This window comes from Passer montanus, unplaced genomic scaffold (genome assembly GCF_014805655.1).
Source record: "Passer montanus isolate IOZ18808 unplaced genomic scaffold, ASM1480565v1 scaffold5, whole genome shotgun sequence".
NCBI classification, from domain to species: Eukaryota; Metazoa; Chordata; class Aves; order Passeriformes; family Passeridae; genus Passer; species Passer montanus.
In genome coordinates, this window is record NW_024369929.1 from 10,967,123 (window position 1) to 10,983,372 (window position 16,250).

The 16,250-nt window shown below is 47.2% G+C and overlaps 1 protein-coding gene across 2 annotated transcripts in view; it reads left to right on the forward strand.

Annotated features, from left to right (window-relative positions):
* Positions 1–16,250, forward strand: part of NTRK3 (neurotrophic receptor tyrosine kinase 3) — a 218,904-nt gene that overhangs the window by 170,874 nt on the left and 31,780 nt on the right. The window contains exons 15-16 of one of the 2 annotated variants that reach the window (XM_039723236.1): positions 1,771–2,014; positions 12,643–12,717. In XM_039723236.1, coding sequence (XP_039579170.1) covers positions 1,771–2,014; positions 12,643–12,717 — 319 coding nt within the window. The remainder of the gene's footprint in view (positions 1–1,770; positions 2,015–12,642; positions 12,718–16,250) is intronic. The other variant, XM_039723237.1, reaches the window with a different exon arrangement.

Here is a 16,250-nt window from a genome sequence, read left to right on the forward strand (position 1 = left end):
ATCCTTTTCCCTGGCAGAACCAGCAACCTTATTTCCTTAGAGGAGTCAGATATTACAGCTGAGGAACAGCCTCTCTCACTGCTCTAGTTAACCTCCCAAAGAGTACAGTGCAAAAGAGGCTCTCTCAGTGTCTCAGAAAGATGTCGTGTGCCACTGCCTGATGGAACTGCTTCACTCAGCAGAGTGTTTCTAAGGCTGAAATCATGCTGGAGCCATGGACCCCTCACTCCCATGTGCTAGCTCTTTCTTGGGACGTGTCTGAGAAACACTCATGCCTGGTTAAATTCATCTCCAGTCTCATTGGAAAAGAAAGCTTGTTGAATTATCTTTGGCCTTTATGAAGGAAAAGAAACTTTTCTAGGTGTGTGGTCCCTGGGACTGCAGCTTCTCATCTTCCAGCTGTGTTTAGCTGCCAGCTTCTCCTTCCTGTGCAGCCTTGGGAAAAGCAGCTCTGTGCTCCTTTGCCTGCATGCTGGAATGTGGTAGGCAGTGAAAAAGCCCTTTGTGTCCCAAAGGAAGATGGCTTTGGGGACAAGGGAGTTAGACCCTACAAAGAGGCACTCAAAATGCAGAAGGAAATGTCATATGGAAAGAGTTTGGGGTTTGTCAGGTAAGGTGTCTGCTGGTGGGGAATGGAGGCTGCAAATGTTGATGGTGCAGAGCTGCTTGGAATCCCTCAGCAAGCAGCAGTTTTTATCATGGAATAATTCACCTAGCCCACAGCAGGAGACAATGACGCCGAGACACTGAAGGCCAGGGACCCTGGGAGTCTGTAACACACAGATGGACTTTTCCTAGTTTAACTGCAGAAATTGGAAAAACAGTAAAATGGAAGAGGCTCACTTTAGACCCAGTTTCCTAGAGAAAAGCACAATAAATAAATTCCCCTCAGTGTTGTTAGACCTTTGTGTGCTTCCCAGAGAACAGAGAGTTTTAGTGGCCTGAAACATTAACTGGTGTGGCAAGGGGAAGCACCAGGATCAGCAGGTACCAGCTGTGTCAGTGGTGGCATGTGCTGGCGTGGCTCCTCGTGCCTCCCAGGGCCACCGCTCTGGTGGTGCCACAAGAGACCCTGCCTTCTGCACCAGGGCAGGCTGCAATGGTGTTGTCCTGCCTCAGAATATACTGATAGAAATGGTCTTGGCATGGGGAAATACAGGCATGGCCTTCCAGGGAGCATCCCTAGGAATGATGTGCATGGGAGTCTGCCTGCAGGTTGGGAGGCAAGGCTGGGTGTTCCTGGCACAACCCCCCACTGCCTTGGGGTCTGCAGTGACCACATCTGCTCACTAAGGGTGTCCATCACTTCCTCCTGTTCCTTTGGTGACTGATTTTCCAGCTTTTGTTTCCTGTCAGAAGCAGTTTTGAAGTAGGTGTAACAGCACATTGCCATTATAGACCCACTCTGCAGTCTGCAATAAGTTGTTGCCATTTGTTGTTAGCTCAAACAGGCGACAGGCTTTGTCAGACAATTTGCAGAGTTCTGGTGTTCCCCTTCGTGTGAAGCAGCACCACAGTCGGACTGTCGTGAGACAGGAAAGGAATTTCAGAAGAGGAAGCCAGAATGGTCATTTTTTCCCCCAAAGCCTCAACCTCCTGGTTTTTCTTAAGCCTTTCTGTGTTCCTTTCCACTGGAGCTGTGTGTCTGTCCTCACAGTGCGGAGCTGAGAGCTGGTCCCCACCCAGCAAGAACAGATCCTGTGTGGGATTCCTGTCTCCTGGTCACTCCTGAGACCCAACTCTGTGCTTTTTGCTCTTTCCTCCCTCTAGGGCACACGGCCCAGATGCTATGATCCTCGTGGATGGGCAGCCTCGACAAGCCAAAGGGGAGCTAGGGCTATCCCAGATGCTCCACATCGCTAGCCAGATCGCCTCTGGAATGGTGTACCTTGCCTCCCAGCACTTTGTCCACAGAGACCTGGCCACCAGGAACTGCTTGGTCGGAGCCAACCTGCTGGTGAAGATTGGAGACTTTGGGATGTCAAGAGATGTCTACAGCACTGATTACTACAGGGTAAGGCAGCTGCAGTGGCACGCTGATGCTCAGAGCAAAGGGAGATGGGAAATGTTACAGTAAATCAGTTTTTGGAGCCCTTGGGCTCGTTTGCTTGGTTATTATCTCACTGAAACACGTGCACAGAAGTTGATCAGGCATCCCTAAACCACTGTCCTTAATCCTGCTCAGTCCTGGCCATGCTTGTAGTTCAGACACCCATGCAGATGCCTACACACAGATTTTGTGATACCCCAGCACACAGTCACACGCTTTTGGATGGCTCTGAAATCATTCCATCCTTACTGCCTATTTTTATTCCTTGTTTTTTGAAGACATTGACAAATTAAAGGTAATCCAGAGAGATGATAAATACCACAGGCTGTGACCTCTGGTGTTAGATTAAAGAAACTTAATACAGGGACCCAGACAGAAGGCAACTGAAAGACTGACTGATAAGTGCATAAAATATGGGAGAGGAAATAATAGTCAATTTAGGTTTGACCTCAGAACATTTTTTTTTCCAGCAGGGTCATAATTTAAACAATGGAATAATTTTCCAGGGGTAGGTTGCTGAAAGCCTGTCATTAAAGAAGTTCAGGAAATAACTAGACAAAAACGCTTGGATTTAGCATAGAGGCTAATCCTGTACTCATCTCTGGGGAGAGACTCAATGAGCCAGGAGTGCCCTTCCAGACTTTTCTCCTGTGATTTGTGCTCACACTGTTCCCTTGTCTTGCACACTCCCTCTGTACCTGTCTGCCCTGTCCTGCCTGCCTGATGGCAGCGTCCCTGGGGGAACAGCATCTTTCCCTTCCCAGCTGCAGGAGAAATGTGATGTGAGAACTGTTTGGAGTACACTGGAGTAGGAGTTTATCTCTGGACCATCCACCAGCAGGGAAGGGCTTCTCAGGCTAGGGAGCCATGGTTTCTAGCCTCATGCTTGCACAGGGGCTGATTTATTTCTGCTTACAATATGTATGTTTGGCATGGAGGATGTTTTCTCCCAGCTACCCAGAAAGGAGTGGCTTATTGTCTTGATCAAATTCAGGAATTTTTCATGATGTGAGGGCTGCCAAGTGCAGTTACTGTGCTGGGGAGGAGGAAAAACATGATTGGATTTGTGCTGAGATGTATCACCTCTCCCAGGCCAGAACACTGGATTGCCACTGGGTTTAATTACCAGTGAGAGAACCAATCTTCACTGTGCAGCAGAAAAGCCCATGCTGGGAAAAGGTCTCAGTGCAGTTACTGGTCAGTGATGAGGAAAGAGAGATGAGGTGGTCCCATAACTGCTGAAACTTCAGGAAGGAATGAGTAGGAAAGAGAAGAGCCCAGAGGAGGATGAGAAGCAGAACATGTGATTACTCAAGTTCTTGCCTGCCTTCTTCCCTTCAGCCCTGCTAATCCTGCCCCAACCACAGGCAGTGTCACACTGCTGGACACAAATGTGCTCTTGCAGCACCAAGAGCCCTCTGTGCAAGGGGAGAATTGCTGCTGTTGCCACAGCTGGGAGGGCTGAGATGATCTCCACAGGCCAGTTCATTGTCGTGGGATTTTTCGTCTTCTCTGTGGTGGTGTCCTGTAGCCCTCATCCTGTCTGTGCAAAGTGCTTTGCTGAGGACTGCTCCGTGCTGTCTCATGCAGTGTCCTAAGGCTCTTTATGGAAATTTTCTCTGCATACACAAATTACCAAATGTTACTAAAGTAGTAAAGATTTATCACCTACTTACCAGAGCAAGAAATGAGTTTCAGACCATCACAGACTTTTGTTCTTGGTTGGTTTTTCTTTCTTTGTTGTCACTTACTTTCAGTATGTTTAAAACTTTTGATCATGAAGTTAATTCTCTGTTATCTCTGTTAAAGTCCAAAGCAGGTTTCTAGCAAAATAAGGTTCTGGTTGCACTTATTTACACTGGTGGCATGAGGGGCAGAGGGTTTACATGACCTTCCCAAGGCCAAACCAGGAATTGGTGACAGAGCTGGGAAGCCTCCCGGGGCCAGCAAAGAGCAGAATTCCAGGTGTCCTTCAACCCTCCTCCAGCCACAGTCCAACCACACTCCTCCCAGAATATGAGCAAACAAGCTCAAGTGGGAGAACCAAACTGCTCCTTGCTCTCAGCTACGAAAACTGGAGATTTGGCTGAAGAGTTGAACTTCCAAAGTCTTCAGTTTTGCCCCTGGTCACATCCATGATCTGCCTGGTGACGTTTCCAAGTCTGTTTCCCAGTGTTTGTGCATGGCAGCTTTCCCCTTTAGACAGCTGCCATTGCCAGCAGTGGGACCCGGAGCAAAGTTCTGCTTCAGCTGGTTCTAGAAAATCCTGCCTGGTGTGTCCAAGCTACAGCCCTGGGAGAAGCTGTAATTTGTCATCTTCTGGAAACACAGGGAGAAATCCCCCCCGCAAGCTGCCACAAAGTGACAGGGCTGGAGATCTCTGCACTCTCTTCAGTCTGCTGGGTCCCTGTGTTTGCTCCTGCCCAGGCGCTGCAAGCCTGGACGACTGGGTATGTGGATGTATTACTGTGTTCCAGACTGAGGATTAGTTCCTAGCCGTTTCCTTTCTTTCCCATTTTTTAATCTTTTAAGACAAAGAAAGTACACCATCTGGCTCCTGCATTTGTGGGATGCAAAATTACTTTAACAAAGGTGAACTGATTAATTTTCTGTTACACATTTGGGTACAGAAAACAAATATTTGCGTAACAAAAACAGCAGAGGGGCTTCTTCCCCCTCTTTGCAAGCTCTCCATGCTCTGCCTGAAGACTGATGCATCCTTTTCCTCCTCCATCACAGAGGGATCCCATCAGCTGTTGCCTTTTAACCTCCTTTAGAGAAGAGAGGATGGACAGAAAATGATTGTGGAGGTGGACGTGGAGGGGGGAGCTGGAGCAGCATCTGAGTGGAAAGCGGAGGAAAGTGGAGGAACTGGGGAGAAGTAGCCCAGCTTCTGAGAGAAGAGGGAAGGAGGGGCTGCTGAAGGAGCATTTCTGTGCTGTGTTGTGTAACGTGCTGTGCAATCTTTGGTGTGGGTCTCTGTGGGAAGGCGGGATGGAATATATCCACACTGGAGAGGAAAGGTTTGGGCGGATTTCATTTTCCTTGTTGTTTTCTCTAAAAAACGGTGTGAGTAGGCGATTTTTTTTAGGTATGACTCAGGACTGTGACAGCAGGTGGTGGGACGGTGCAGGTCAGGGACATTGTGCCTCAGCCAAGCTGAGGGTGGCATGGAGACTGCAGCAAGTGAGGCACAGGGTGCCTGCCCAGTGCTGTCCTGGAGGATGTCTCGGTGGCTCTGGGGGACTGTCAGAGCTGGGGGCATCACCAGGGCTGAGATCAGAATCCCCAGCTGCTCTTTCACCCTGCACTCTGGGGTTTGGTTGCTCCAAGAGCCCTTCTGTGGCTCTTGACCCACCCAAACTCCAGCAATACCAAAATAATTTTCCATTTTCCCCCCCAAATATGTCATTCAGCTTCAAAACAAAATCACGTGACAGCTGTCTAGGGACAAGGCAGTATTTCTTCATCTTCAGATGAGAACACAGTCTTAAATTGTAGTCAAGACTCCTTAATAACTCCCAAGGTGATGTCCTGAGATGGGTGGGACATCAGCAGTGAAGTCACATGCCAAAGAGAGGAAGGATTTATGTAGACATTAAGCCACATGAAGACATTCCTCTGTCCATATTTCCTCTGTCCTAGTCTTCTGGCATCCTGCTCCAAATCCTGGGCTGGGCTTGACACTTCTTAGGGATTTAGCTCTATCCTTTCACAGAGATCAGTCCTGAGAGTTCTCCTGGTCATTTCATCATGCAGAGCACACCTGATTGCCAAATAAAAGACATATGCAGGTCTTGAAAAGGACTCTGGAATGTTTTTTAATTATTATTTTTATTTATTTCTAGCAATGCAGAGATAATCATAATGACAAAAATGCTCCCTGTTTCTGTGTCCTCACCGCTCTGGAGCATTGTTTGGATTTGGGAGAAACAAGGTTTGCAGGAAGAAGCAGTATCTTTTAATAGAACACACTATATTGTTGGAAGGAGGAGAAAGAATGAACTCTCTGAGTTCTTTCTTTTTTATGGTTATTTTCTGTTGTATCAATTGGTTTAATAAAATATTAATATCTCTTCCCATGAACCTTGGTTCTCACACCCTTAGACCATCAGAACCAAAATATTGCTGCTATGACTTTGGCCTCAGGTCAGTGTTTCTTAAAAAGTCTGGGATACCTCCTCCTCTGAAACATGAAGGTTTATTGTGTAAACAATTTATTTCCTCTCTTTCTTTAAAATGGCCAGCAAAACTCCCATATTCTTGATAATTTTCAGTACCCATTTAAGGTTGCTTTCTGATGACCATCTCCCATCTTGGCCATCTCTTACTTTTCCTCTGCCATTTAAGATTTAAGATGCAGCCAGTTATTTTTCCAGTGCAGTTTCCATGTGTGAAATAGGTCACTGAGGTTTAGCAGCTGCCTGGGTCGTGCTCCTTTGGAGCTCCAGCATGGTGGATAAGATAACAGACAAGCCCTGCATTGAAGCTGTGTTTAGTCTGACCCACAGTCTTCTCCACAGAGGGCTCCAAGATAATCACACCATCACTGGTGCTCTGTTCCCAGCAGCTCTGAGCTGCTCCTGTGGATCCCTCAGCTGCACAACACCCACTGTCAGCCCCCTGCTGCTTTCTTTGTGGTTTTGCTGTGCAGCTCTTGCAGTGTGTGTGCAGCAGGAGAGGTGGATCCCAGCACAGGGGAACTGCTGCCCAGCCCTGTCAGCACCAGGATGGAGCCCTGTGATGAGTGTGCTGGGGCTCTGAACCATCACCTGCTAGGGGACATGCCAACAGGCACAGGGGAGGAAAACTCCCTCTGAATTTCTAGCTGAGATATGGCACTGCCTCCCTTTGGGAGGGAAAATAAGCTGCCACTCTCAGGTTTTATGGTAGACGCAGAGTACACTGGTTGTAAGTCAGCTCTGGACAGAGACTGAGCCAGGCTGTGCACTCAGAGAGTGTCTTCAGGCTCAGCTCAGTCCCTGGCCATGCTGGCTGTTGGGGGGATCTCTTGTAGAAGGTACAATGTGTGTGTCACATTGAGCTTCACAATCAGCACCATTCCCAGCACCTCAGTGCTGTGCAGATGCACCTGTGCACCAGCTTTCCCTCTTCTAGCCCTTCTCTGAGGAGGAAAATGCGATATGCTGCTCTCTCAGCATCCTTTCTGCTCAGGTTTTGGGAAGGTTTCATATCTATAAGTGTGTGTTCTACTAGGAAGAGGACTTAGAAGTGAAAAGTGTTTTAATTTTCTCCTTCTTAGCTGGGATTATGGAAATATATCTTGCTTTGTCAGACCTACAAGAGTAGGGGCAAAAAAGTCTCATAGTGACCTGGAGATGTGACTGATAGACGTGCCAGCCAAGCAGAGCCACAATCTTCCTATGTGCAAGAGCCTGTGTTTGAAAGCATTACATGCCCTTCTCAACATCTGTTTATGCCGTGTATCCCATCACCCCAACCCCTAATTTATTTCTTTCCTTGTTCTTATTGCCATCATTCCTCCTAGATGACTCTGTCTGCCTCTTTAGGTGTGGGTGGCTCATGCCACAGTGCCTCACAACTGCCCTGACTGGGGTTTTTTGGGGCAGAGAAACCAGATTCCTCCTAAGCTGCTGTAGGGTTGGCGAGGGGAGGTGAGGGAATGGCTCAATGTGGGTGTGTGGGTGAAGTGTCTCTGTGCCTGTCCTGGTGTGCTCTGCGTGCAGGAAAAGTCAGTGTGATATTGAACGTGCTGGTCTTTGATATCTCTGTGGCTCCTATAAAAACCTCTGCAAATTGAATTTGTGGCACAGCTCCTTATCTCCTGAAAGGAAGATGTAACAGCATCATCTTGTGTTTTAGCCAGACATTTTCCCTCAACACTTCCCCATTTCTACACTGAGGGAAAAACAAATGTTGAGTCTTTTTCTTTTTTTTATCCTGTTTGAAACCTTAAGAGCCCTTCACACAAAGCAGCTCAAGTGCAGAAGAATTAATTGGGGAAATTAGGTTGTGCTGTATTCCTGGCATTTCCTCAGAAACGGTAATTGCCCTAATTCTCCACCCTGTCAAGACCTGCACCCGCACCCTGTTTTCTCCCTCCCCTTTTCCTCGCTGTCTACCTGTTGTTCTCCTGCTTGAGTTGCTGTTTTCATGCTGTTGCCATTTATTTCATTCCAGTAATGAGAGGGATGTGGCAGGTGAAGAGCTCTCACAATCTGGTGACATCTTCTTTGAAGCACAGGCACAAAAGAGCGGTTTGTTTTTGGGAGATAAAAACTCCCTGTTCTGGTACTTGACCTCCACGCTCACCTCTTCTCCTGCTTGGGATATGTTGCTGCTGTCATTGCAAGTCATTTGGCTCAGAATTTTTGTTTAATGCAGTCTCAATATTCACCTAAACACTGACCTCCAGCTAAATCCCTGTGTTCCCCCAAACCCTCACATACCTACTGAGAGCTTATCAAACATAGGATCTTTCAATCAAAGCTCAGCCCCATTTCCCAGGCATTTGAATTGAGGTTTTTGATTTCTCCCAAACATCAGGCTGAGATCCAGAGGGCTTGGAGTTCAAAGCCTTTCATTTTAGCTTCCTGATGGTTTTTAACCTTGCATTTGCAGAGGTTAAAGACGTAGCCAAACAGGGAGGAATTTTTTATTGTTCAGTATTTCCCAACCTAAAACACCTGAGGATGTCTATGACAAGTTTGGATTCAACAGAGACAATTCTTCCAGTCCATGTCCATTCTGACTGGACTTTGGCTGTTCTTAAAAGCTGTCCAGGCTGATCTCTGCTTTCCTGGGATCTGGGGAGAGTCCTGGGAGTAACCATGCCAGAGCCATCACTGTGGTAGTGACACCATCCCCAGAAGTTAGTGTCAGTCCAGTTCAGAAAGCTGGGGCTGTTTCTCAATGCAGCCAAACTACCCAAGCCTGTCACCTCTGCTGTAAAAACTTGAAATAACAAATTTCCTGCAGAGAAGTTCAGGAACATTTTCCTTCAAAGCAATTCCCTTTGCATAAAACTTTACTATGGAGGGCAGGACTCTTTTCTATTTTCAGTGTTCTTTGGCTACAGCCAACATATCTAGAGAGGTAAGAGAAGCTACTTGTGATCCCCATCCATCCTTGAGTAGTTTTTTCCCTCCCCCTGACTGTGAAATTGTTTTTCTTTCCCCTATTTTAATTTGTTTTGTGTGGTTCCCAACACCTGCTAGAGGTTGCCTGCATGCAGTGTGCTCGCTTCCTTCTCCTGTCCCCACTTGGAACATCCCATTAGCCTGAAAGCTGTGACAGACAGGGAAAAGAACTCAATGCCTCCTTTTAGGCAAGATAGACTCTCCCTTGGTGGAGATCCATCCACAGTGTGTTTCACTGTGGTGTCACCAGAAACAAGGAAGGATTTTGTACACAGTAGGTCAGATACACACTGATGGTTCTGGGTGTTTTCAAGGTGGGTACAAATTTAAACTATATTTAAATTTAAACTGATTTAAACTGCAGATAGAGCAGAAAAAGGTAGAGAACCTTATTCCAGCATATTATTCCAGCTTCCTGAATCCAGCACCAGAAAGAGTGTGGGTCATGAAGTGTTCATGCCTTGGGAGGAGCACTGCCACTTACAGTCCAGCGAGACTGGAATGTGCAAATCTAAAACCATCCCCTCTCATCTTGTCTAGGTTGTTAAACCCATTTCCTCACTGCAGTCCAGCTGGCTACTGGCCTCCTCCTGCCTTCCCACCTGCAGAACCATGATCTCAGCTCTCCTTTACCAAGGGTGTAACCAAGAGGTCTTCTGTGTAGTGACACACTGATCAAGAAAGGTGGGGAGCACTCCCAAACCCTCGTGTAATCAGCAAAGAAAGTGGAGGCAGAGAAGTTATAAGCAAATTTAGTGAGACCATGAATAAATTACGCTTTGCTTCATGACAAACTGAAGGCCTCCCTGAAAAAATTAAAATGCAAGTATCTTCATCAACATCCCTAATTAAGATCCTTGTATGGAAGGAAACCACTCCTTTTCTTTTTTCCAGCTGATTCCTGCATGGTCAGAGTTTCCCCAGGCTTTCCCCTCCTGATCCCCCCATTTTCATAGTCCTGCCTCTCCCAGCCCCAGCGAGCTCCTTCTCCCCCCCAGCTGGATGGAGAAAAGCCCTATTTGCAAGCAGCTTTAATACCCAGGCTGTTTAGGGCTGGGCTGTCAAAGGGAGCGTGTTCAATGTATAATCAAGGGGCAACGATGCACAAAATTGCACACACACACGAAATGGGAATCTTTTCTCAGTGCGTGTTGAGCTTTGAACGCTTAAGTGATTCCACCTCTCTCTTCCCCATCCAATTATGTGGGCGACACATGATAAGATTGCTAAAGGCATTAGTGAGGGAAATCTCTATACTGCCTAATCAATAGTGTTCTGCTCAGCAGAAGGCACCTCCCCACTCTGGCCTCAGCCTTGCTCCTATTTGCCTTCTGAAAGCACCTGAAGTTCACCTCCTCTCTATTTGGGCTGTGGAGACCAAGAGTTAAAGCAGAAGTGTATCTGTTGAGAATGGTTGTAGTTAAAGAGTTTCTTTCTGGCTTTAAAAAACCCAACAAAACAAAACAAAAAACCGAACAAATACATATATAGAGAACCCTGCCAAACTCACATGTCAGGGTTTTTGGAAATGAATGCTGTGTAGGCCAGAGGGACCTTCTGCCCCTTTCTGCTGTATGGTCCTTACAGGAACGGCCAAAACCCTTATAAGCAAAGGAGCTGGATGATAATTTTTCTGAGCATCACTGAGGCAAGACGCCAGATTTTATGGGCCACTAGACAGATCCAATATAGCAAATCCTCTGTTCCACTGTGGATTCTGAGACCAAATTATCAATTAATGTGAAGCATTAAAAAATCCAAATCCCTTTTAGTTCCCTGCAGTCATTAGTGACAAGATACAATATCTATAGCCCAAATGCTTTGCCAGCATCCCCTGGCAGCAAGGCAGAAACTTCACTCCTATTTTTTCCAACATATATAAAAAACCATATGAGATCAGTGGTTTTTACTCTCAAATTCAGCTGCCTCTACGTATTTACTTAGATGGAGAAATAAATCAGGTTTGGGTTACTCTCCGGGTTAGTTATTTGTTATTGGAATAAATGCATGGTAATAGATCTGACAGAGGGAGATGTTTCCCTTTCAGATCTGTGTTTGAGGTAGAATTTGCTTTGTTCTGCACTATATTATATTGATGTTTTTCCCCCACTGCTGGATGACTTCATTTGCTCTACTTCTTTCCAACATCCGTGCCTCTGCCACAGCTGGCTTTAAGATGCAGTTTTATGCACAGACTTCTCTTTTGTTTTCCCCCAACTGTAACGCAGAGGCAATTTAAACAACCATCATGAAACAATTTTCTAAGCCTTTCCTCCCCACAATTCCTACCTCAACTTTTTGGGAAGGGAGGTGAGTCAGTCATCCAATGGGCAATTCCCCAAGCAGAATGAGCTGTCAGCTACATTCAGCAGCTCAGTTTCCACTGCTGACGCAGGGTGGGCAAGTGCCCAGGGCAATGACCAGCTGGACACACCCTGAGGCCATATTTTGGGTATTTCCCAGGCAGTTCTCAGCCTGAGTTCCTCAGTAACACAGACAGAAGTGTACCCCCAAACCACTGTGCTCACCAACTGCCTTTCCATCTTGGGATTTTGTCCTAGTGGGAACACAAACATCTCACTGGAAAGTCAGCAGACTTTATGCCTCTCATTCACTCCTAATGTGCTCACTGAGATCCCTACCCCTTTTCCTCTTTCTTATTTCTCCAAATCTTTCCTACTTTGCTGCAGAGGAAAATGTAGTGCTGTATTTCCTGGCACAGAATTTTACTTTCCCTGTCCCTTTCTAAACTTCAGTTTTCGGATGGCTGGCAGGTTTGTGGGTGATTTGAAGCTGTAGGATCAGCTATTTTCTTCCCCAACCTGTGACAGTACTGATGGGACAAAGACTTTTGGGCCAGTGTAGGGTAATGTGTGAGGTGCTTCACTGGGACATTTGGCCAACAATACCCTTAACTCTGGCTGGCCTGAGCTTGTTCAGTGAAGACATCAGGCCTGGGCCTTATTCTGCTGGCAGAGGCAGATGAGTCCCTGCACCATGCTCAGGAGGGCTGGCAATGGACAAGAAACAGGATGCTGAAGTACCAGATACAGAGCAAGTGCTCAAGCATCCTAAAATTTCTCTTGTCTGGAGAAGAATTTTAGGTCCCTCAAGGGATGACACTCTCTGTGACCATTCTATGTGGCCTCACAGTCCAAGTAGAAGTTTCAAGAGGCTGAGTGCCCTTGACTCTTGCCCAGCTCACCCTCTCTGTGCACTGGTGCAGGTGACAATGTGGGGTGTGAGGTGGTGGCCACAGGGGCCAGATGGTCTCACCTGCCCCATAACCTCACAGCAAAGGTTGAGTAGTGTTGGGATGTTGCAGCCAGCAAAAGACTTTTGGTTCAGTTAAAGACACACCCTTTCCCTTCTTGTCCCCTTGCTTCATCCCCCCCATCCCTCCCTCCCTCTCTCACCCTTCCCTTCTCTTTTGTTTGTCTCCTTCCCTTGTTCTCACCCATTCACTGTCAGGAAGGGCCGCGTCTGAAGGGCCAGCTCAGCGCAGCGTGGCAGCGACAGAGACTGGCACCGTCGGCAGCTGCAACAGTGAGTGCATCCCAAACCCTGCAAGTGGGGGACTGGTGCTGCTTGGGCATGAAACAACACGTGGGGCTCTGGGAATAGCTCGGGTCTTGTGTGTTTGGCAGTGAAGGGGCTCTGTCTGTGATGGGACCTGCGCACGTGTCTGCTGTATCCGCTCTCTGGGGCTCCTCTGGATGGTGAGATAATATGGGATGAATGAAGAAGTCCTCAGTGCCACCTTCCTCTGTGGGTGTCCAGGCTGTGTCTGCACTAGTGGACAGTGTGGGCTGTCCTTGACCTGTGATGGCAGCAAGTACAGCATGGTTTGTCTCTGTGTGGCTAAACCACCCCATGCCTCCAAGCAGGGTGGCATTACTACTCTCTGGGACTGTCCCTGACCTGTGTTATCCTCTCAAGAGCTGCTTGGACAGTCAAACTAGCACAGGCCAGACCATTTGGGTGGTTGGATTGTCTCATGCCAGCCCTGACAGCTTTTGTGTGCCGAACACACTCTGGGTGTCTGACCAGTTGTCTGCAGCTGGGATTGAGTGGGTGCACCCAACACTTCCCACTGCTGCTCCCACCCCTTGGCCAGAGAGGGGGCAGTGAGGGGTTGCTGTGAGTTTGAAGCTCTGACAGAGCAAAGGATTTTGGTTCTGCCAAGGGTGTGGCTGATGGGAGCCGTGTGAGCTGTGTGAACCCACTGGGGGTTGGTGACACCTCTCTTCACCCTGCCCCCTCCCACAGAGCAAAGCCAGCATCCCGTGGTGCTCTCTGCAGGATCCTCAGCTCAGTGCTCCCTCCAAGCTGCAGGGCAGCTGAGGCTGAGCTGCAGGAGCCTGACACAGGAGCAAACATCCAACTTGCTTGTCCTGTGGGATTTTTCAGCTGGCACACAAAGAAATGCTCTGTTGATCCAGAAAGTTAGGGAGTCTTTGCTTGAGTCTGTTTTGGAAGTGGATGGAGCTAATCCACCCTAAGACACTGAACAGAGCAGTTATCACCCTTTGTAGTTTAATGCAGGAAAATGATGGCTTCCACACATTATTTCCCAATAACTTTCCTGTGCCAGCAGCCCCAGAGATGGGCACAAATATTTGCAAAGTAGGCATGTCTGGGATAAATCACCTGGGTCCAGTTACCCCAGCCTCCCTGTGGCACTGTGAGGGGAGCTGTTTGCTCCTGGCCAGGCACAGCAGGATAAGTGTCAGAACCCCTCCTCCTGCTCCAGGGAATGCCTACAGCAGCTGAGTGGATCTTGCAAATCCTTCCTGGGGTCTGTGACAGAGCAAGGCTCTGGCACTTCCTGACTGTTGCCAGAACCAAATGAGAGTATGAGTTTAGATATTGCTGATTTTGCAGAGGATATGTCAGCAGATAAGAAGATTTGCCACTGAAAGGTGATTTTGTTACGCTTATGCCTTTCTGAGCCAAAATTGAATTGTGGGGTGTGGATGGGAATTTAGTTCTAAGCACTGATGTAATTTTGTATCCTTGGCCCTGAAGGCAGTTTAAAAAAAATTATTTTCCCCTGTGCCCTGACAGTATTTTGTTGCCTTTGAATCATGTCCTTATGACAGAACAGATACTGGGGCTGACCTTTGCAATGTGACATAATAATATGTGACTTCTTTATAGCTCTTTTCATTCAAAATGCTTGGCACACTATGGATCTGATCTTGCAACCACTTGCCACTGGGCCTAGCACTCACTGCTCCAAGCAATCCCTGGGGAAGCCAGAGGAGCACAGAAGTGCTACACCTGCTATTACTTGCAGGATCAGGCCCTGGAGAAACGTAGCATATCTGTGAATAACCACGTTTTGGAGTGGCTGAATCTCTCGTTTATCATTTTTATTCACTATCAGAATGCCATGCCCAGCACTAACATGACAGCCTCCCCTTGGCTACAGTGTCATGGCAGTTGATGCTGGGGCAGTAGTCATAGCTATTATCTAACACCCTCTTGGTTTTGTTTTTTTTTAATTTTTTTTTTTCAGCTCTAAAAGACTGTTGATTAATTAACTTTAGCTTATTCTGCACCATTTGATCCAGCAGAAATCACAGCATTTTATCTTACTAGCAAGTAGGAATTAAATAATTAAAACTACTAGGGGAAAAAAGAACATTATCACTTTCCCTGGGCATCACTTCTGAAAAAAGCTTGCCCTGTACCTTCAAAAACTCCAGGCTCAGCCCCCAGGGCTTGACAAAGGGTGGGAATCCCAGATCAGTAAATGCTTGGGCTGAAAACTGCTTTGTGCTCTGCTATGGCTGTTTGGAAAGGGAGGGCAGAGCCAGGTGCAGGGAGAAGAGTCCAGCAGTGAGATCCCAGACCTGCACTGTGCTGCAGGTCCCTCCCCTGCTGCTGATGTCCTCTGCCACCATAGGAAATTCCATCAGTTCTCCTGTGCCTCCTTGCCATTGTTAAAAAGTGATCACCAAGGAAATCCACATGAAAATAAGATTGCAAGGGACACAGTCATTACAGCATTGGGAAACAGGTACGTACCTTAGGAATACGTAGGGAGTCTGTGAGCTGAGACATTTGAGGTATGGGTTCACAGAGGGTGAATTTTGGGAGTCCTCAGTGGCTGGAAAATGAAAAGAAGGAAGCAGGTAGAATCCTTGCAGCCACCTCTGCTTGGTTTGCTCCAGATCAGTAGAACCAGGAAAGATAACTGCTCCTCCTCTTGCTTATGAGAATTGCTTAAATCTGGGGATGGGGACCCACTAACCATCACCAGGTTTGTGGGTCACACTTCACCAGCTTGCCATCAGCAGAGCACTGCATCCCCACCACACCCTTAAAAACTCCTTTGAAAAATTACTTCATTAGGAGTAAAAAGATCTGGAAAGGATTCCCTGGATCATCAAATCCAATCCCCTGTTGCATCAATCACATCAGATTTATCTTTTTCATAATCAAGCACCACTATTAACTGTGCTCCTAAGGGGAAGAAGACAGTCCCAGAATCTCATTGCTTTAAATCGTAGCTGCCCCTGATTTCCAGTCTATGCTTAGTCATGGCCCATTTGTTAAACAGCAGGTACCTGGCGTAGAAACAAGAAATTCAACACAGTTTTGTTAAAGTAACCACCCAGAAATCCTCACCACAAAAAAATGCTGAGGTTGCAGAAGAGAACGTGCAAGGTCAGGTGATGATAATGGGAAAGCCTGAGCTCAGCCTTGCCTCTGCCTTGTAGAGCAGACTTCACATCATCCCCTGAGTGATCCAGGTGAGGAACAAGGCAAAAGTACTCTCAGCACAAAGGAACCTTTTTGCTATTCTTCACCATCATATTCATTGTGTAACCCTCTGTCTCTCTTGCCAGGTATAACTAGCGCTGAGCTAAACATTTGGCTATTTTTTTCCTTTTGCTGACAGGCTTTTCCCTGCCATTTATAGCTTCACTGTACAAGCCATTACCTGAGCAGCATTTTTGAGAAGTCAGTGAGTTCACAGAATCATGGGATTGTTTGGATTGAAAGGGACATTAAAGACATCCAGTCCCCCTCCCCTGCCTTGGGCAGGGACACCTTCCACTGGAGCAGGT